The 21,280-nt window shown below is 40.4% G+C and overlaps 1 protein-coding gene across 4 annotated transcripts in view; it reads right to left on the bottom strand.

The window, feature by feature from the left end:
• Nucleotides 1-943: 943 nt before the first annotated feature.
• ANKRD26 (ankyrin repeat domain containing 26) overlaps nucleotides 944-21,280 on the bottom strand; it is a 58,613-nt gene continuing 38,276 nt past the window's right edge. For 2 of the 4 annotated variants that reach the window (XM_084299044.1, XM_084299045.1), the window contains exons 27-38: nucleotides 20,956-21,108; nucleotides 20,073-20,248; nucleotides 19,778-19,871; nucleotides 18,150-18,227; nucleotides 16,625-16,759; nucleotides 15,684-15,796; nucleotides 15,133-15,274; nucleotides 13,678-13,959; nucleotides 12,737-12,972; nucleotides 11,675-11,921; nucleotides 3,649-3,694; nucleotides 944-2,221 (exon numbers count right to left, since the gene is read on the bottom strand). In XM_084299044.1, coding sequence (XP_084155170.1) covers nucleotides 2,073-2,221; nucleotides 3,649-3,694; nucleotides 11,675-11,921; nucleotides 12,737-12,972; nucleotides 13,678-13,959; nucleotides 15,133-15,274; nucleotides 15,684-15,796; nucleotides 16,625-16,759; nucleotides 18,150-18,227; nucleotides 19,778-19,871; nucleotides 20,073-20,248; nucleotides 20,956-21,108 — 1,851 coding nt within the window. In that variant the 3' untranslated portion in view covers nucleotides 944-2,072. Of the gene's footprint in view, nucleotides 2,222-3,648; nucleotides 3,695-11,674; nucleotides 11,922-12,736; nucleotides 12,973-13,677; nucleotides 13,960-15,132; nucleotides 15,275-15,683; nucleotides 15,797-16,624; nucleotides 16,760-17,993; nucleotides 18,012-18,149; nucleotides 18,228-19,777; nucleotides 19,872-20,072; nucleotides 20,249-20,955; nucleotides 21,109-21,280 lie in introns of all 4 variants that reach the window. The other 2 variants (XM_084299046.1, XM_084299047.1) reach the window with 2 other exon arrangements.

The following is a 21,280-nucleotide window of genomic DNA, read 5'->3' as shown; positions in this document are numbered from 1 at the left end:
CTCACAACTGCCTCTCAAAAGGTGGCCTGAGTGTGTGCCAAGTACAGCTGGCCCTGCTGCAGGCATCTGAACACCCTGATCCCTTCCTGAACCAGTTGAAGACAGCACAAGGGCATAGACTTTTTCAGCAGAGGTTTCTTCAAGAGGGAGAGGTGTTAACCTGCTGCCAAAAAGACCCCAAATAGCCCTGCACACGGCTAGATTTACACCACAGACTTTACCCATGGTTTCCTGTTAGAGTATCACCCCTGAGGACCAGCAAGCCTTTCATTAAACGTTCGTTAAGATCACACCTCTCCACACAATTTTCCCCTCTCACTGACAGCCAACAGCACAGAAGCAGGTTAGGAAGAAACTTAAAAGAAGTCATACCTGAGTTTGTTAAAATTACAACACAAAGTGAAGGCCGAGACTTTCTGCTCTTGCTTTCTCTTTGGTACTTTCCAGCATCTCTCCAACAATGTGAACTCCTCTTTGACCACTGTGCTGAAGGCCAGAGGAATTTCTTAACACCTTTCCTCTTGGCAGGCTACAAACTGATCAGCTCCTCATGGGATCCAAAGCTGTGGGATCTGACAACCTTTCATGCCTACCAGAAGCTCATCTGCTTTGGACCACAAGCAGAATTGCTCTAAAAAGTAGCCTGGAAAGTGGTTAGTAGCAATACTTCAATTTTAGTCCCTGATCTTTACACAAATGTGCTTCAAGCCTCAAGTGGAAGAAAAGGACAGGGACGCGTGCCTTTTTTTCAGCCATTTACCTGCTCTCAGGCCAGGCTGAAGGCGCAGCCATGAACAGAGCTGAAGAGAGCAGAGGACAGCTCTAGCAAGTCATACAGGCAAGGAAGGAGGTTGAAAACAAAATCAAGAAGGGGAATATAGTAAAACAAAGACGTACTAGATTTTAAATTTTATTAAATACCAAGTTGAAACAATGCCTGGAATTAAATACAGTGTATTAGCTTCACAAAACTGTTGTATTCATACAAAAAGGAGCAGAGAGACATAGCAGCATTCACTGCTTTTCCTCACTGCCTGTTAACTCAAGTTATTGAATTAATGGGTAAAAAAAATATTATTTTTTTTTTCCAGTCTTCATTTATCTCAGTACAACCATTTTTATTTCTCCAGAATCTGGACTTCATTTGTTCTATAATCTTCTAATTGCCAGCAAGTTTGGTAGACGTGAAATGAAGATTGCTGATCTTCAGTAGCAGATAACTCCCTGAAATAAGTAAAACTGCTTCTTTTATTGACACAAACGTCCCACAATACTGCCCTTCACCTGGGCTGCAGCCACTGTATCATCAGCTGTTAGCAGCAACAAAAAGCTGTTCTATCACACAAATAGTGTTAAGTACCAAGCAGACCAAAGTTTGCAATGTTAATATTCCTTTTTCCCTATGTGGACTGTTTCAGGTTCACCACAGGTGTTCATCTAGCAACTGCAAATGTCTAAAGCTGAAGCAAGTTTTAATACAAAAACCAACATGGATACCAAAACAAACATATCACATAAAAGCTTTCTTGGCACTACTGTACATTCACAGTATTTTTAAGCCTAGTGGACATAAAAGTGATAGCAATATAAAGTGCCCTGTTTTCCAGCTTAAACACTGGTAAAACTTTCACTAAATCAACAAATATTCACTGCATCAGGACTGAAGCAGCAGACAAAAAGCCAACCAAATGATATCCTAAGCATTAAAATAACACTGGAAACACTAAAACACATAGAATGGAAGTATTAAACAGAACAAAAGAAATGCTTTTGTTAAAACACTGAACAAGAGGGGAACAAAATATTTCAACTAACTTTAATCAGAAACATTTTGAGAGTTCTGTAAAGTTCATGAATCAAGATTAAGTCATTCTGCTACTCAGAAAAAACAGATATGGTTCTTATTTTGAGTGCAAAATAAACCAACCATACATCAAAAAACAAGTGACACCTATTTAATAGAATTTATGTTCAAACTGCAATGAAGATGTTTTTGCTTCTGAGCCATGGGATGGGAAACCACAGATATGTTATGTAAACAAAATTTCTAGTGCCTTTCCCTTGCATTTTGTTCAGATCAAATAATTCTTGGTTAAAACATCACGGTACTCCTGTATTGCCTTGCAAAGGGGATCCTGGTCAACATTGAAATTTTTTGAAGATCCATCAGTAGATACCATGGGAGAAGCTCCAGCAGATCCAGTTTCAAGTTCAGCAGTGGCTGGGGAGAAAAGAAACAAGATTCATGATGCTACTTTTACAGTAGACTAACTCAAATAAGTCATATTATGGGCAACTGGACAGGCTAAAATCTGGAGAGTGATTTAAAAACTTCTAAGAAAATGAAAAAGGAACAGGCACAAAGGAAGAAACACTGTTTTCCACATTTAATTATCAGTCAACAGTACTTCTAAAACTAGTGACAGAAATTTCAGAAGCTACACACAGAACACCTTCAGGGAATCTGCAAACAACTCTTGCACCAGTTTACAGCTTACCAGCTTACACCAGTGCTAAATTTAGCTCCCTGCAGATCTTGGAACACTACCCCTTAAAAACAGCTTCCGTATTCATTGTGACCAATCTGTAAAAGATCTGCCTTTGAAAATGGAAGCACCTCGTACTGCAATCCAAGCAGGACAAGTCTCCCCAGCCTGGAACTAATGCAGCCTTTTCTGTGGGGTGTCTTTATAACTTGACCTGGCAAACCCCTCTTTCCTCCATGGAAACACACATGCAACGAGAGCAGAAAAACAAAGCTCTGCTGTGTTTCCATCCATCCACCTTCTTGAGGCAAGGTCCCCTCAAACAAAACTATGACTCCTAGCATACACATCACTACATTTGAAAATGCCAGTGGATACAAAGCAATGGGTTTGTGTCCATGCAAGCAAATGTAAAGAGCTGTAAAGCAACAGCTGGACTCAGTATACATAAATGAAGCACACTGGAACAGAAGGCAATGCTCTCGGGGTTTGTTGCTTCAAAATAGCTCCAGGCACAGCAGCAGTGACTCTGGCAGTACAATTATCATGAAAGAGGTGCAATTTCTCTCTGGAGACCTGGCCTCATATTCCAGAACATGTTTTTTACTACATGTTGCGAGCAACCACCTCATACTGTATTTGCCTCAACATTACTGAATGAACTTTTCCTAAAGAAAGGATGCATTTTGTCACTGATTCTTCTTGCTCATCCGAAGATTGCAATGTATAAACTACAAATACAAGCAGTGAATAAGAGACAGCAAAAACCTAGAACTAACACCAGAAAATGTGTCATGGTATGCTTCAGTGCTAAATGCAATGAGTGTATGCAGAAAGAGACGTGATGGCTGAAGTCTATAAAAATCTTATTTCAGGGCTTCTTTTATGTTTGATATTTGTGTCTGAGGACTAGAGATACCTTTAGCTTAAGTCAAGTGCACCTGTGTGGGGGAGGTAGTTTAGTTTCCTTTGCTTTTTCTCAAGTAACTGCAGAACATTCTGTGCAGTATTTTGGTAAGCAGGAAATTTTCCACATAAAACTCTAAATCAGACAGTTAGCAGAAAACAGGTGTGCCCTTGACAGCTTTCAAGTGAGAATTTCCAAAAATTAGGAACAATCATCATCTTCCTTAAAAACACTGCTAACAGAATTACACATTACCTTGTTCAAGTTCTTTAGTGATTTTTTCATCCAGTTCCCGCCGTATCTAGAGTTACAGGTAAAATATATAGTTAAAATTTCAAGAGTTATATTTTTGCAATAAAAAATAAAACAGTTTTGAAAACCATGTATAATGTGTGTCAAACACTGAAAACATCATCCTAAATAGAGACGTCTTCGTTTGGGAGTTGATTTTTTTGCAAAAAGAAACTCTTGGTCAGCCAGGCCATAGCATTCTCATTGCTGAGCAACATTAACTTTAGCACAACAAAATCGGTAACTCACCATCTGGAACATAACTGAGCATAAAAAAGTAGAGGAAGAAAGCACAGTGGTTTTATAAAAGTGTGTGTATGGTTGATGTCCATCTTCAAATACACGAGCAGAACGTCAGCCGAACAATAAGATGTGCACAAACGCCATCACGGGGCCCGTTTCGGTTGAGGCCTACTTCTGCGACTTCGTAAGAGAACAGCTGCAACAGCAGCTGCTGAAGGACCGATACATTCCATTGTGGACAAAAAAGCGCGCATCAATATTCTTCTTTTTTTCCACCTTAAGATGGAAAATTGGAAGAGCTGCTATAGATCATGCCAGTATTTTTCCTTATTGTTATTACACATGTGAAAAACATAAAACCACGTTATTTTATTGTTACCTATCTACTGAGAAGCTATGAGCAGCAGCTGCAGGTTCTGCAAAACAAATGCTGTGGGTTTTACTATGGAACTGAAATCGGCTTGGATCACTAGGAAGCAGCCTTTACCCCTCTCACCCCTAGAAGCTGGTTCTTGCTGCCAACTAGTTAAGTTACTGCCCTGTATTCTGACTGCAAAGTCTTCATAGTGAGAAATCAGACCTTTCAAAGAGCCACAGCCTGAACACTACATGCTGTTGTGTACATTTGATGATACTCATGACTCCTGTATTATCTTCCATCAAGTCTGTGACACAGAGAAGTGACTGTCGAAACAGACAGCATACAGACAGCTTCCAGACTTGTGTCATTAGCAAATATGAAGGCCATGAATGTAATTAGGTGCCTGGAGCACGTGACTTCTGCGGATGGGCTGGGAGAGCAGGGACTGTTCAGCTTGGAGGCTTAGGGGGTTTTATCCATGGGCGTAACTATCTGATTTGTGGGTGGAGTATAAAGAAGACAGGGCCAGACTCTTCTCAGTGGTGCCAAGTGAAAGAACAATAGGCAGAAGTAGAAATAGAGGAAAATCAATTCAAACATAAGGATTTTTGTATTACTATTTTAGCAAGTATGGTCAAACACTGAACACTTTGCCAGGAAATGTTGTGGAGTATCTGTCCTTGGAGATGCTCAAAAACTGGCTGGACATGACCCTAAGCAAACTGCTGTGGCTGACCTGCTCTGAGCAGGGGTGTGGTTAGACTAGGTGATCTCCAGAAGTCCCTGCCAACCTCACCCATTCAGTCATTCTCTGACTTCAGTGCTGAATCCCTGGGGGAACAGGGATTTATTTTATAAAATGAGTAGGCTCGTCTAGCAACATATCAAAGACAAGAACTGAAAAACTGTTCGGCGTACTCAACAGGCCAGGGAAAGCAAGAATCTCTGGAAGGGAAGAACTGTGCAAACCCTCACAAGAGGAGCCATAACAGGCCACTGTGAGGGCCAAAGAAGTGGGGCTACAAACCAGCAGCGAGGAGGGAAGGGCATTCTCTCCAGGACCACAGGGATAGCTGCAACCAAATTCACCATCTCCACCTGAAGAAGAATCACTCAGTGATATTTCTTGGTACCTTCACAGGTAGAAGAAGGGAACAAGGAGCTGAAAGAAGGAAGGAAGAGGATCCCCCAGATCCTTCAACCTCTAGTTATTTACAAGCAGGGGAAAGAAGCAGAAGGGAGCCTAATGCACAGAGACACTGCTAACAAAAAGATGAAGGAAACCAAGTACCTAGACTAAAAGCTAACTCAGAAACAAGACCAATCCTAAGCAGAGCAGTAGTAGTTCAGAAGGAGAAACCACTTCCACTGGTTTCTGGAGCCTCCGCAGTGATCAGAAGGCCCACCAAATCCTCCCCAACAAGTACAGATGAATCAAGAAAATAGGAAGTTCTTCTTTTCTTATATACTCTGTTAACATCTTTGTGATCCTTATGAAAGTCTGAGGAAAGAGGAGTAGGTGAAAAATAAGCTGGCACGCTCATTTCCAAAAGAGGGAATGAAATGCCACGCAAAATACACACTTGAAGATAATAACTTGTGCCTTCACTGTTGTTTTCCTTCCCTTATCCCCCTGGAAAAGGCAACACAGCTGACTATCCTGAACCTCCTGAGCAATAAGGTGACAACTTCAGATTCCAGAAAAACTTTTGCCAGACAACAGTAACAGAACTGGAAAACTGATTAATGATCTCTGATCTGTTCTGCACCAAGTTCTGCTCAGAGGTACTTCTCATCCCACTGCACATCTCTTCAGGCAGTAGCACCCTGGGTTGCAGTCACCTTGCCCTGCAGCAGTCACCTTCTCGAAAACTCTTTTTCAGAGAGCAGTTTTGACTTACTACTTACCCACACAGGTTGCTTGAGCAGAGTAACTTGGATCCTGTGAGACTCCATGAAATGATACTCACAGTTGAGGAAGTCAGAACAGTACTGGCACTTCGTATATGAATTGCTGTTACTACCAAGAACTTTCTGAATATCAGAACTGGCAAGGAGGATATCTTATAGACAGTTAACTACCACGAAAACCGTAACATACATTAAAGCACAAAAGCGCTCTGCAGAGGTGATCCTGTCTCTTGGACAAACAAACAAGTTTAAAATATTTGCAGTAATAGGAAAATGTGAATGCATCTGTAAAAGTTTTAATCAAAACCTAACAGCATATATAGACAAAAACATTTCTAGTATATAATACCACCCAACATGAAACAATACTGGCTACAAACCTTGTCATGTATCTGGCTGCAGAGAAGAGAAAGAACAGATTTTTGATTAAGGAGTTGAAGAAGAAAGAACAATGGCCTTAAGTTCAAAAGTCTTCAGTAAGAACTGAGAACATGACCTACATGTAAATAAAACAACTAAATTGGCTAATGATACAAAGACTGCTACTATACAGGAGTGCAGACAGGAAACAAAATCAGAAAGGGAACAGAAATTGAGAGACAGAGTAGGAGGAGGGCATTCCTGCTCTCACGTTACCAGTAGAAAAGCTGGTTTCATATATCCGCTAACCACACTTGTTGCATCTAGCAGCGTTCACTATTATTTTCTGTGTCAATGCACTCACATTCATTTTCACCATGCCTTTGGCACAGCTGTTAAGGTTTAAGCTTGATGTTTGTTGAACCTATTAACAGGACTCTTGCCTCCGAAAGTCCTTGTAGCAGAAATTCCCTGCCTTTATCTAAGGCCTAAAGCAGCAGTTCCCAAATTATGGTAAGAAGACCACTAAAAGAACCTTGCATGTGTGTTTCATCTGCTTGGTTCAGTCTAATTCTAGACAGTGATAGGCCAATGTGTGAGCAGTTTGGGAGTCAGCAGACCAAATCATAAACTGAAAAACAGAACTCATCAAAGATCTCTTTACTCCTGTAACGGAAATACAGACACACTTTTCCAAATGGCACAAGTCCTACTATGAAACCAACTTCAGCCAACATTATTCCAGAACATAATGAATTGCTTGTTAGTTCCTACAGCTACTGTTTGTAGTGACTTACATGGAATTTTTCAAGTACTTGTAGTTTACTCCTCACTCCTGGAGTTCTAATAATAATAAAAGATTATAATAACAATAAAAATATAATAATAAAACAGACATTTACATGTGATTTGATCTTTTTGGTTAATTAGCACGTGTCAGTATGAACTTTTTTGGATTTTTCAAGATGCTTTTGCATGTCCATTTCAAGGTCATTGATTTCTGCAGCATATACGCTTGGTATGGGGAAAGGGGCTGTACTGTAATGGAACATCCGTTTCTTTATAATTGTTGAGAGTAGGATGTTCATTTTTGGCTGAGTCTGCAACATGACTGTCTTCAAAATGTACGGCTAAATGCATCATCAGTGATATTAGCCTTCTAATGTTAAACAGTAGTTTATAAAAACTGAAATCTTTCATGCCTTGAAACTCCAAATTTGTCATGTCATGTCTACATTAAGCTCTAAATTCCCTAAGTACATCCTCTTGTTTGGAACAGCACAATTTACCTTCTACCAGTTGCATGGACAAAGGAATTGATACCAGCATTTTGAGTAATGGCAGTGTGAAATACTTTCAGCTTCTTGTCCTTGAAGCTGTTTCAAAGCTTTTTCACAAAGCAAAGTCAAAATCTATATAAGCTTCCTCTTTCAAGGAGAGGCATGTCCTGTACTTCAAATAACCTTCCTCACTTTGAGGAAGGTACAGAGAGAAGCACCAAATCTCCACCAATAGCTTTGATTTAAAAAAAAAAAAAAAAAAAAAAAAAAAAGGTGCAAGACAACTACCTGAGGCACACTGAGATTTAAGCTCTTTAACTCCCTGTCTTTTTAAGCTTTACTGTCAGGAGCGCTTGTAATCTCTTTCACCCAATAAGGCAGCACTCGGCTTGAATTTAAAGGCAATACAAATTCAGAGGGCTTTTTTTTTTTTTTTTTTTTTTTTTTCCCAGTAGAAAGGAACCAGGTTACCAGAAATATCTGAGGTGTAACTGAAGTTAAGCCTTTTCTTCACCTCACTGTTAGTCTGAGAAACTTCTGCGTCTTTACCTTTAACTTTAACTTGTCTGGTGACAAGTTAGGCAGAGTCTTAAGTAGCACAACTGGTAAAATAGTTCAAAATAGATTAAAACTTCTAATTCAAATCTTTTACACATGCACCTGTCAGGAATCCCGTGCTTTCAGTTCCTCAGGTATGTGGTGTCTCTTCAAATACCAGTTCTAGTGAAATATACGCTGAGATACATATCCTCTAGCAACTACTGCACCTGAGAACCCTGCTTCTTTTTCTGAAGGACTGAAAACACAAGATTAGGTTTTAAGATTCTTCTGAATATATTTAACATTGAGTGACTTGAGTCTACAGACATTGCCATTACAAGTAGTCTCAGTTGTTCCCAAACTGTTGGATTTGGTGAAAAGAAGGATAAATTCACACCAGTAATTCTAAGTCCCAGAAACCAGCCTTCTGCTTGATTGAGGGGAAAACAGGCAAGCTAAGAGTTCTGGGTTTTTCTTAAAGGGATGTGGCAAAAATTGTAAAAGAATGGGTAAGTTATCTGAGGATTTACCTTCATTCAGAAAAACAAACAAACAAACAAACTTTATAATGTCATATTATTTTAGAATTGAAAGCTAATCCTAAGAAACATGTATATAAAGCATGTATAGTATGAACCAATTATCCTCAGCTTCTCTACTGAAAAAGTTTTTGTAGGTTGTAAACAAGATCAGAGAAAACTTCAGGGGACTAGGTCCCACGAGAGAAATTTAGAACCCAGCCCCCTTCAAATAACAAACAGAAAACCTCACCTAACATGTAATTCAAGATGGAGAAATATAATGTATCATAGAATCATAGAATATCACAAGTTGGAAGGGACCCATAAAGATCATCAAGTCCAACTCCTGGCACCGTACAGGTCTACCCAAAAGTTTAGACCACGTGGCTAAGAGCACAGTCCAGTCACTTTTTAAATTCAGACAGCCTTGGTGCAGTGACTACGGCCCTGGGGAGCCTGTTCCAGTGTGCAACCACCCTCTCTGTGAAGAACCCCCTCCTGATGTCCAGCCTTAACTTCCCCTGCCTCAGCTTAACACCATTCCTGCGGGTCCTATCACTGGTGTTTGCAGAGAATAGGTCACCTGCCTCCCCACTCCCCCTTGCAAGGAAGTTGTAGACCGCAATGAGGTCCCCCCTCAGCCTCCTCTTCTCCAGGCTGAACAGGCCCAGTGCCCTCAGCTGCTCCTCACTCGTCTTCCCCTCCAGGCCCTTCACCATCTTCATCGCCCTCCTCTGGACACTCTCCAACAGTTTAATGTCCTTCTTGTACTGTGGTGCCCAGAACTGCACGCAGTACTCCAGGTGAGGCCGGACTGTATAACTCAATATTTTCTCACATTTCCTTGTGAGTCTGCTCAAGGCTGATGGTTGTTTTTTTTGTTGTTGTTGTTTTTTAAACCTTGCAAGTGAAGCCTCAAAAAACAGTACCAAAATCTAAAAGCCTTCCCCATAACACCAAATCCTTGCAAAATGCAAGAGTCATACAATCGGAAAAAAAGAAAAAAAAACAACTTTATGGGTGCCACTGAAGTCAGGATATTGACTGAGAACAGTATCACCATTCACAGATCTAATGCACACATTTCTTGGAATCAGCTTAAGTATTGTTTTTCACAAGCAGGTTTGTGAATCATTTTTCACAACCTGTTGAAGCAGCCCATATAAAAGCTAGGAATAAATATTATCAACTGCATAAAAACGAACTATGAAATAACATTTTAAATATTTAATTTCTATAACATGTTTAAGGGAACCAGTGAAATATGGACCTTGGTATTGACCAAACTTTAAGAAGCCCAAAGAGTTCCAAGTTCTTCTGGAAAATTAAAATGGAAAGGACTATATGAAGAATTTTGCTGTAATTCAGTTAGGAAATAGTCCTACGTACTCCCACTTTCTTTCCCTTCACTGTCTTTTTACTCTTTCTTCAAAGAAAAAAAGAACAGCTGTTAACCTTTTCTCTTCTCCTAGAAATAGGATGGTTTCCTTCTTTTTCTTTTAATACCTTGCACCCATCTCTGTATTCTTCCCTTACTAGTTCCTTGCTCCCTTTCCCTCATTCCCTTGTCCTGGCATTTTCTTTATTTCACTTTTGCATGGGTCCCTGAATTGCATCCTGTTCACACTACTTGCATGATATAAGTAAGCCACATTGACAGTAAATCAGAAAAGTTCATCTTTGTAACTGACACTACTACGTGTTACTTACGCTCCTCTGTCCATTAAAAAACAACAAAAACTAAACAAAACAAACAAACAAACAAAAAGATGCAATATGTAGACATGTTGTTTAAATGGGATCCTTGGGATCCTTCCCATGTGGGTAGGACCACTGAACTGAGATGGACTTGCTGGTGAATTAATAGCTTTTCACATTCATTCAACAACAGAATACGTGAGCAATAAAACACACTGACTGAACAGAGAAGCTTATCCATGCTTTAATCCTGTGCCAAGTGGAGAACTGATCACAACCTACTGACATCTGGCTTCCTGATCTCCTGATATAACGCTCACCGTTCTGTTAGGGCTGTACTATTTTATGCTACTTTTTACAAAGCTATTGTAGAGGTTGCAGCATTGCTGTAAAATTAGAAAGCTGTGAAGACTTCCTGAAGAATAATTTATTTTATTTAGGTATTATTATTTCAGGTAATAATACTCAGCAGGAACCACAAAGAGAGATGCCTCCTAGGCACAGCATGCATCCCACAATATAGTAAGAAGTTAAGCAATCATGCTGCTATCATCCTAGTTTTGAAGCATCCTTTGTTGGTATTAATGTACTCAAACATGTTCCAGCAAAGAAAGTATTAAAATGAAAATCAGCAAGGAAAGAAAAAGTGTCTTGAGTAAAGATGTCTGATGGGATTTTGCATTCAAAGTTATCCATTTTAAAGATGTCATACAGTTATCTACACACTGTACATTAAAATTTAATATATGAATAGCTTAGCTGGGAACTTCTTCCACAGCGTTCTTTATCACATTTTCTCTTGTTAATAAATAGACACGTATTAGTTAATAGTAGTTCATTATTTAGATGCCAGTATTTTTGGTCTCTGAGCACTCTTGGAATTTTGTACAATCCCAATGACAGAAAGCCTTCATCCCTGCCACACAGATGTGTAATGTTTTGATGATCAGCTGTTGGTTTAGCATATTAGACTATGGTTTCAAACTATAGATAGATTCTAACTGTACACTAAGAATCATAACTTTGCTTACAAATATTCTTCAACTGTAGCTAGAAGAGCATTTCACAATGCTTACCTTAGCCACATAGGCTTCAACCCTGTTTCTCGACGATAATGCATTCCCAGTTGGGCCAAGGAAGCTTCCTCCTAGACTAAGACTTCTGTTCAGTGCCAAATTGTTGCCAAGATGTCCCAGTTCAGTTGAATATAGAACTGGACTTGCAGCCAGACCTCCACCGACGATGCTGCTTGCAATTAAAGATTTGCTTCTATGGCGCTCTTGAAGGAGCTTAGCATTGGCTTCTGCTAGTCTCTCATTAGCTCTGAAACATTTAAAACCATGCAAAGAATTATATTTGTAGTATTTTTGCAAATTCACTTTCCAGGTCTTTTGACTTTAATTTAACTTCTGAAAATAAAGAGATTAAAAGAATTCAAAATGAGAGTGTAAACCAATATGAAGATTTTGGAGAACCTACTTCTGGGAAGTTATACTACCTGTAGCAAGCAGCAAGTTAGTAACACTTTAGCACTGAATACATTTGAAGCATTAGGACTTGAAAGCATGCCATATATTTACACAGCTTCTTCTCAAAGGTGCATCACCTGCAGAAGAACTCCGGGATACTCTCCGCCACCCAAGGAAAGCACAAACCTCACACATACTGCCAAAATGGCAGCCAAAAAGATTGTTTTGTGTCACAGAATCAAGAGTCCACCCCCTGGAAAGTCTATCTTTATGCATTCCTAGTTTGCAGACAGTGGGACAGGACATTCAGTCACTCTTTTCTGCCTTACACAGAAGAAGAAGAGGAGGACATTATTAGAAGGGGCCAAAAGGATGCCTGTTAAAATGCTGTTAACTTCAAAAATACTCTAATAATAGGATGACCAGTGGCAGCACTGCTGGAACACTGACATGAAATGAAGGCAGTTCTTAAAAAGGGGAAGGGTCGTAGAGGACTCTTTTTATAAAATTAAAAAATTGAAATTTGTAATATGCCATCTTATGCACATTTACCGACATAATGCTGACCAGAAGTAGAAGAGGGATTTCAGGAGGAAATTGTACAATGTTTTTCATACAACTTGCTACCACTTCACATCTTGCTAACACTCCAAAAAAGCACGGACTTACCTTTCCAGCTTATTTGCTAGACATCTTCTAATTTTCACTTCTTCCAGATACAGTTCTTTGTATTTTTCCACTTCTGCTTGTGTGGATTCTTTTTGAAAAATACTGTCTTGTTGCGTATTTTTTATCCTGTCCAACTCACATTCAAGATCTTTAATTCTGTGTTTTAGTTGGTTTCTCAGCGAAGCATGGTGACTGGCTCTGATTTGTTCTAACCTGTCTTGGGAGGCTGCCTGTGTCTGAAGCAGATAATGCAATTTCAACCACCATAAAGAAAAAGAGAACTGTCTCTCTCACCCCCCCCCCCCCCAACATACTCAATTTCAAGGGCCCAAACTTACAAAGTTGAGGCAACTGTGCCTCCTCACTACCATCAGCAATCAAGACAGAACTCTGGAACTACCACATTAAATAATTAATTCAGAAAGGTATCTGCTCTTAGCACTATTATTCAAATGTAGTACCAAAAGAACATTATCTCTGCAGCACAGGTCAGGCAGAAAAAGATTCTATAAAGAAACTATGAGGGTACTATCCCACCCTCCTGCCCCCTTCACAAAAGTCCGTGTAACTTAAGTGACTTCTTTCCTGAGCACTTTACCCCACAGAATGATAAAGCAAGACCTGGATGTCTGGCCAAACTATCTAAGTTACAATGCTCATTCGACGATGAACAGAGAGAACAAGATCACTAGACAGCTATATCCTCTAAGAACTGCAAAACCAAGTCTGCCATGGGCAGACTACAGACTTGGGATCCTGCAGGCACGTCACACACACAAAAACATTTTAGCCCAACCATTTTCCCTTCTCCCACTTCCCTTCTGGGAAGACAGAAGCACAGCACTAACATACAGAATGAGGCACCATAAATAAAATACTAAAAATGACAGAAAAAATATAATGTCATAAAGACTGAAGGCAAAAATGACTACTTAATATACCTGCAAAAACAAATTGACTTCTTGTAGCTTTTGTCTGATTTCTTGTCCAGCTCGTTCTTCCATCTCTCTTTTATATTGCTCTATTTGGCTGTGATCCACCATATTAGTTTCCAAACGATGTCTGAGGTTTGCCACCTCTTCCTTCAGCTGGCATTTACTCTTCTCCAGTATTTCATGATTCCCACGCAGAGCAGACAGCTCTTCTCGCAAATCCTGATTTTGTGATTCCAGCTGCATGCATTTTTTCGACTCCAGCTCCAGCTGCTGGGAAAGTTCACTAACCTGTAGACAGCAATAAAATAAAGGTAGACGGGTCAAAAAACATTAAATTCAGTGAAAATTCATATAGGAAGGCCACCAACACTGTATTTGTTATCTTCTGACATAGTATTAAGACCAAAGTAAAGCTAGGCTTGTATTTTAAAAGAAGAACAGCTTTAACATCATTACCAACAGGATTCCCAAGCTCCCATCCTTCCTTAGTTCTTCTGAAGCAGGTCACACACCACAAAGAGGTACTAAACCAGCAGCATTTCCCTTGTGGGACTGGGATGAAAGGTGCTAGGGACGCTCTTGCCCGAAATGCTCCTCTGCTCATGGGACATCAAACACGCCTCTACCCAGACACCAGAAAGAACGCCTATTGTGTGTGTTGGGGGGGAAGCGCTGCAGTGCAGAACGGAGTAGGCACGAGCAACCAATGCTCTTCCTGCCGTTACTCTGAAAGCTTTGCAAACAGTGCCTCAGGAGGCCATTTTGGCAGAGCTGCTGGAGGAAGGCCTTTTCTCTCCTGGTCAAAGCTGATGTGTGGGTGCAAGGATACGGAGGATATAGCAGATGTTCCATTAAGTCCCAAAGGTCAACTGCAGTGCTGTCTTGCCCTCATCCTCCAGAAATAGACCCTTTTTTATACCTACTAAAAATACACTTAGGAGGTTCCTGCCTTTTATAAATAGAAAAAAAAAAATCAGAAAAATAAAATAAAATCAAAACCAAAATTAATCTTCATATTACTGTGCCTACACACAATGCTATTTCCTTTCAAATAACAGAACTCTTTGAATGGCAGTGAAGCCACGAGAATGCTACGAGCCTTTGGACTAAGAATGGGCCACCACAAGGGCACTTGAGGCCTTCTACAGAACCTTCTAAAGCACACGTGTGCCTTAGCAGCACCTCTCAGTAACGAGGGGAAAGGTAGCTAAAGGGTTCCATGCAACTGAACAAGACACCCACGGCAGCTCAAAAGCACTTCTTGGTCCTCGACATCAGGGTGCCCATGGCTAGGGAAAGACGGGCTGAGACAACTGCTGGTAAGTTAGAAAACTTCTTCATCCCTTCACTGCATCCTGCCCTGGGAGCCAACAACACCATTTAGAGAAGCAAGTATATGAGAATAATATTACAGATTTCCAGAAAATAATGCCATATATAAACAAACAATCCAGAACTCACCTTTGTTCTCAATCTGCCAACTTCATTGACCATTTCAGAATACCTGTTCTTCATTTCTCCCTGGAAATTAAACTGAGACTCTCTTTCTCTGGCCTCATACATCCTGATTTTCTTCATAGCTCTGTTTAGAAGCCTCTTGCACCTGAGTGGCAAATTAGTCAAGAAAACAATGAGGTGAAGGAACTACCAGCCTGTTTCACATTCTCAGACATAAACAGCATAGAGGTGGCTTTAACACACTCGACAGACCAGGAGCTACTGAGAAAAACCAGCATTCCAGTGCCACAGATCACTTGGAGGGTCCATCTTTCACCTCAACAGAGGAATGGACTTCCTTCCCTCCCAGGAGACTTGCAGGGCAACCTGCATTTGAAGTTCTTTTGGCAGCTCTGAAAAACCATAGGCACGCGTACAGAAGAGCCTTGTAAGGCCTAGCGTGAGGCTTGAATTTGCTCACAGACAGTTACCCTCACCTATTTTTACACTCGAGTCCCATAAAGTTTGATTTCTGCTGTATGGGATCTCCCTTTAAAGTACTAATCAAGCCATACCTGTGACATTCTTTTTGCAGTTCAATGTTTCTTTTCATTTCCTGGTCCAGACGCACCTCAACTGGGCGTTTCAACTCTATCAACTTCTTCACTTTCTTTCTCTCACTCTCGCACTTTCAAAACAGAAAAGATACATGGCACAACCAGCACAGGGACAGCATCTACATGTGGTATGTGCAGGTGGCGTTCTCCACAAAGAAGCTGCAGTACACCCCTTTCAGAGTTCAACAGAACACTAGGGTCACTGCAAACATTTCTGCAGGAAATCACTTCAGGTTCCACACAGAGGGGCCAATACTGAGAGACAGAAAGAGATGTCCCTACTGAAGCAAAGGCCACCTCTCCTAGGGCTTCATAGTGAGAGGGTTGCAAAGACCTTCTCATTGAACCTTCAACAAGGAGGAGAAGGTGGCTCTTCTGGAGCTGGTCAATGTTTCATTCACCTCTGCCATTCCCTCTGCATGTTCTTTGTCAGTGTTTACTAATTCAGTCATTGTTCTTTCTTTTGGTGTCTTCTCAGGCAAAACAGAAGGGATCTGGCAGTTTTTCTTGCACTTTGTACTTGCTCCTTATTTTTCTGCAAGAATTTTAAGCTCCTGCTATTCTGAAAACCTGTAGCAGCTCCTCCATACACTGTACTGGAAGCATCAAGTGTTTTAACCCTGTCCCAAAGTCAAGGGACTATATGACCAGAAGGAATTTAAATGAAGAACTGGGGAACTTCAGTTTTGCAAAATGTGCTCAAACCACACTGTTTTCCCAGCAGAACCACTCCAGCATTTACAGAGACATACTCCATGAGCTTTTATTCAATTCCTGCATAACCCCCAAATCAACAGTTACTTGTGGTCCGAATAGCAAGAAGAGAAAAGGCTGAGTATGTAAAAAGTCAGCAAAAATGTGAACATAACTCTGGATACTGAGTAGGTGTTAGGGCTCACCTGTTCTAGGAGCTCGGCCTTTTCCCTGCCAAGCTGAGCAAGACGATCTTCAAGGTGGGTTCTTGACTTCAATTCCTCCTCCCACATACTGCGTGAGTCTTTTGATGTCAGAGGCAGCAAATTCTGCTTTTGCATCTGTGGAAGTAACAACGGCAAAGAAAAAAAAACAACATAACTAGAAAGCCAACACTGCTATATGAAGTAGTAACTTAACTGGAAGCAGGGTTACGCTCTCCTCTCATCTACAGTGAATATTAATACAAAGTGTAAAACACAGCTCAGGAACACAACCAAGAACAGCACTTAAAGCTAGTGGAAAGAGTCAGTGCTCTGTATGTGACAAAATGAGGTTACAACTCTAGGAGTAAGACGACACTCAAAATTTCCCTACCACTTTCTTCACAAGTTCTTCTTGATTTCATAATGATACATAATTGATTAAGTTCATATTGATTTGTCTATCCTACATTCACTGCTTGTGTAATAACTACATATCTTCTCAGAGCAAGAAAATGTTTTCAAATCAGCAATATTCTCCTTTTACACAAAGCAACAAAGATTTGAGTCACAGATGTATTTATGTGGAAATGAGCTTGTTTATTCAGTTCACATGTATAGAATAAAAGTTAACTAGATGTGTTGAGTAGCATATTTAAAAACAAAACATCCACTAATCTACAGAAAGACAAAAACTTTGCACAAAGGTTTAGGTGTAAATTTACAATTTTGTAAAGCTTTCTCATGTGTCCTTACAGAGTAGGTCAAATCCTGGGTCCTAATGCACAACAATGTAGAGGTAAGATAAATAAATGTTAAAAAACAGTGTATGTATGCCTGAAACCTGATGATTGCTTCTAATTAGTATGACACCAAAAGAGGAAGAAAGAAAAGAAGGCTAGAAAAGAGCTCAGACTTCACTGGGACAGAAAACCAACAGCTTTTTACTTCCAGCAGATCCCTGCAACAGTTTCATTTCCCAACAACAGAGTCCTTTAAGAATACTCCAGGGTTTCACAAGATGCTAGACCATGCACATACACCAGCTGCCAGCCACTGCACAGCATCACCTCACTTAATTACTTTTTCCTTACCTCAGCCCCTCATGTAGCAGGACAGCACCAGAATCTATTCACATGTGGGAAAAGAAGCTAACGAGCTCATGTGGAAGCTGTGACAAAGTGCTGAAGATAACACAGATCTCCCAAGTCCAGTTTCCCTTCTCAGCCTTCAACCACACATCTCCCTCCTGCCCACATCATCCATCATATCCATCAAAAGAATCATGCCAATGAACACAAGTATCCACATACCACCACACAGATACAAAATGCAGCAGCAGCAGAGGAATGCAGAAATTTACAGCCTTTACCCTTGAAGGTGCCTTGCCCTGAAACCAGAAGGGTATTTGTCAGCTCATCTGTACTTTACAACGTACCCAATCTTTCCATTAATTACCTGCATACAAAACAAAACAAAACAAAACAAAAAAGACTAAACCAGTTATTTGCAGAAGCCATTAAGGTACCTGCTGATGTTGGTACTCTTCTGCAGTTGTCTGTGTTGTCCGCAAGCCAGTTATCAAGTCCTCTAGGCGATTATGAACCTAAGGAAGTGTTAAAAAAAAAAAAAAAAAAAAAAAAAAAAAAAGACGACAATGACTTTCTAGACCGAAGTTCACACTTCAGTACCAGAAATAAATATTACACACATCTTTCCATCTCTTCATAGTTTTAATTTTTATCCCTACCACCAACAATCCAAACTACCTTAGCCTGATGCTATCATAAAATTCATAGCAATCATCACCTCTGCCATTTGCTCCAGGGAGAGAACCATGTAGAATACAAAGAATCTTCGATGAATGGGAAAATATCCTTGGTGTGTTCACAGTACATTTGAAAGTCATGTTATCTTAACTAAGGGGGAAGTGTAAGCACTGTGACTGCCTTCCCTCCTCTTTTGCCAGTGTCAGCACAGCATGCAAAGTTCAACTTTCAGGTACAATTATTTTCGAAACCTCTTCAACATTAATTAACTACAGGTGTAACAATGACCCTAGTGTACCAGTTAGAATATAAAAATTATTTACTTCATATAAGCCGCAGATGAAACCACCTTATTTATGCTAATATTAACCACTGAGTTGGGGCACTGAGAAATTCCAAGCCTTGCAACAAGTTCTGCAAATGATACCATGAAAATTCCTCTTTACTGTTTCATGAAAACACACACCAAGCCACCAAGGGCAAAGCAATTCTGCACAGCAAAATCTCTGGGGAATATAATCCTTGTCCCGGTCTGATCAGAGAATCGTTAAGGCTGGAAAAAGCCTCCAAGATCATTTGGTCCAACCATCCCCCTACACCATGTCCCTAAGCACCAGGTCCAACCTTCCCTTAAACACCCCCAGGGACGGTGACTCTACCACCTCCCTGGGCAACCCGTCCCAATGCCTGACTGCTCTTTCTGAAAAGAAATGTCTCCTCATTTCTAACCTGAACCTCTCCTGGTGCAACGTGAGGCCATTCCCTCTGGTCCTATCACTAGTTACCTGTGAGAAGAGGCCGACCCCCAGCTCCCCACAACTTTCTTTCAGGCAGTTGTAGAGAGCAACAAGGTCTCCCCTGCGTCTCCTCTTCTCCAGACTAAACAACCCCAATTCCCTCAGTTGTTCCTCCAGTCAGGCTTCTGGCATAAAGCTCTTGGCACCAATATCAGTTGTGGAATTTCCCTGGGGTAACTTGCTGAAAATCTTTCAAGATGCACATACTGATATGTGTCTGAAGCAGCATCTGATGTCATGACAGGTATAAAACGGAAAATATTTAAACTGGCACTTGAGCGTCAAAACCTTACCTTAGACAGCATTAAGTAGGGCTTGCTATAATATTACAAGAAAACTCTCAAAACTGGGAATCTGGGGAAGAACCCAGCAGGATTTTCAGAGCCGCCTATCGTCAGCAGAATTTAGGAACTGATCTCCCCTACACTGTCCAGAAAAATCCCATCTTATAGCTTTCTCACAGAAAATACATTACTATGCTCAGAAGCTCACAAAAAAAAAAAAAAAAAAAAAAAAAAAAAAGGAAAGTTTATTCCTCAGTAAGCTGACTAGCTTACTGAGGAATAAACTGTATAACCTGACTAGCTTACTGAGGCAGAAGTTTGCAGATCTTTCTGAAGTGCTTCAATCCTGTTGGTTTGTTGTTTGGCCGTGGCTTCCAATCTGGCATTTTCAATTTCAAGCCTGAAAGAGAAATACAGGTCTTATGACAGAAATTCACATGAGCACAAGTTCTGAAAGAACAGTGTGAAAGAACATATCTAATCTAATGCAAAAGCTTCTTTTAAAACCCTATAGTAATATCCTGTGATGCAACAAAACAATCCTGTTGTTTTCATATAATCACAGAAAGGAAAATCTTGTTTCACTATGTTATCTTCTTACCTTTGCACGTGCTCTTCCAGTTGTTTTATAGTAGTATTAGTTCCAGAAGATGATAACAGAATGTCTTGCAGTTTCTGGGAAGAAGCTACTAATTCTCTTTCCTTATTATCTAAGACAGTCTTTAAGTCGTGAACACAATGTTCAGACTGAATACGCTGTTGTTCTGATTCCTGCAACTGAAAAAGTTCACAGTAAAAATCCATACTAGCCAGGTTAGTTTCTCTCTAGAGAAGTCAATGGGTGCTAAAGAATTTGAGTACTGCATGTATCTGCACATATACTCTACTCAAAGTACTGTAATCACCTGAAATACATTTGAACCTTCACTTCTCTTAGCAAATGAATAGAAATCATGTTACTTCATGTTATACCGGCCTCTCCCATCCTTATATTGAATTTCTATAGCACTCATCTAAGCACTGACACCACCACTCCTACCCTTTCAGTTACTCATGACATGGAATCCGCTTGCTTGCTAGTCCACTGAAAATTATTAATTAATAATTAATTTCAGTGAACTGAAAATTTTCAGTTCATCCTTCTCCTAAAGTGACCTCACAGCTCCAAAATAATTAGATTCTCATGACTTATATTTCAGGAAAAGAAAAGCATAGGCAACTATCATGGTTTTGTCTGGTACAGATTAATTTTCTTCAGAGGCTCACACAATGCAGCATTTTGGATTTTTGATGAAAACTGTGGTGAAAACACACCAATGTAGACAACACAAATGTCATAGAGCAGTGTGTACATAGAGCCAAGGACTTTTCAGCTCCTCACACTGCCCTGCCAGCGAGGAGGCTAGGGGTGCACAAGAAGCTGGGAGGGGACACAGCTGGGACAGCTGACCCACACCGGCCAGAGGGGTATTTCATTTCTATACCTTGGTTTTAACCTTGTCCAACTCCTTTTGCAAGCGCAATTTGTCTTCCTCCAGGTCACTGCGGTGGTGCGTAGTAACTTCAAGTGCGGCTTCTGACATAGACTGCTTTTTAAGAGCATCAGCAAGTTCCTGCTGCAGCTGTCTGACCATACCCTAAAAAAAAAACAGTAAGATGAGCATGAAGAATAGCATATGAAACATGCCTCTGCTTCTTTACTTAAACTTACTAGATCATATAATTCAGTGTTCGCAATAAATTCAAAGGTGTGAAATTTTGCGTGCCACCAACAGGCACCTGCACGTCTCTTCTCAACTGCACACATAC

Source organism: Netta rufina, assembly GCF_964035555.1.
Source record: "Netta rufina genome assembly, chromosome: 1".
NCBI classification, from domain to species: Eukaryota; Metazoa; Chordata; class Aves; order Anseriformes; family Anatidae; genus Netta; species Netta rufina.
This window is presented reverse-complemented; position numbering and strand designations above follow the sequence as displayed.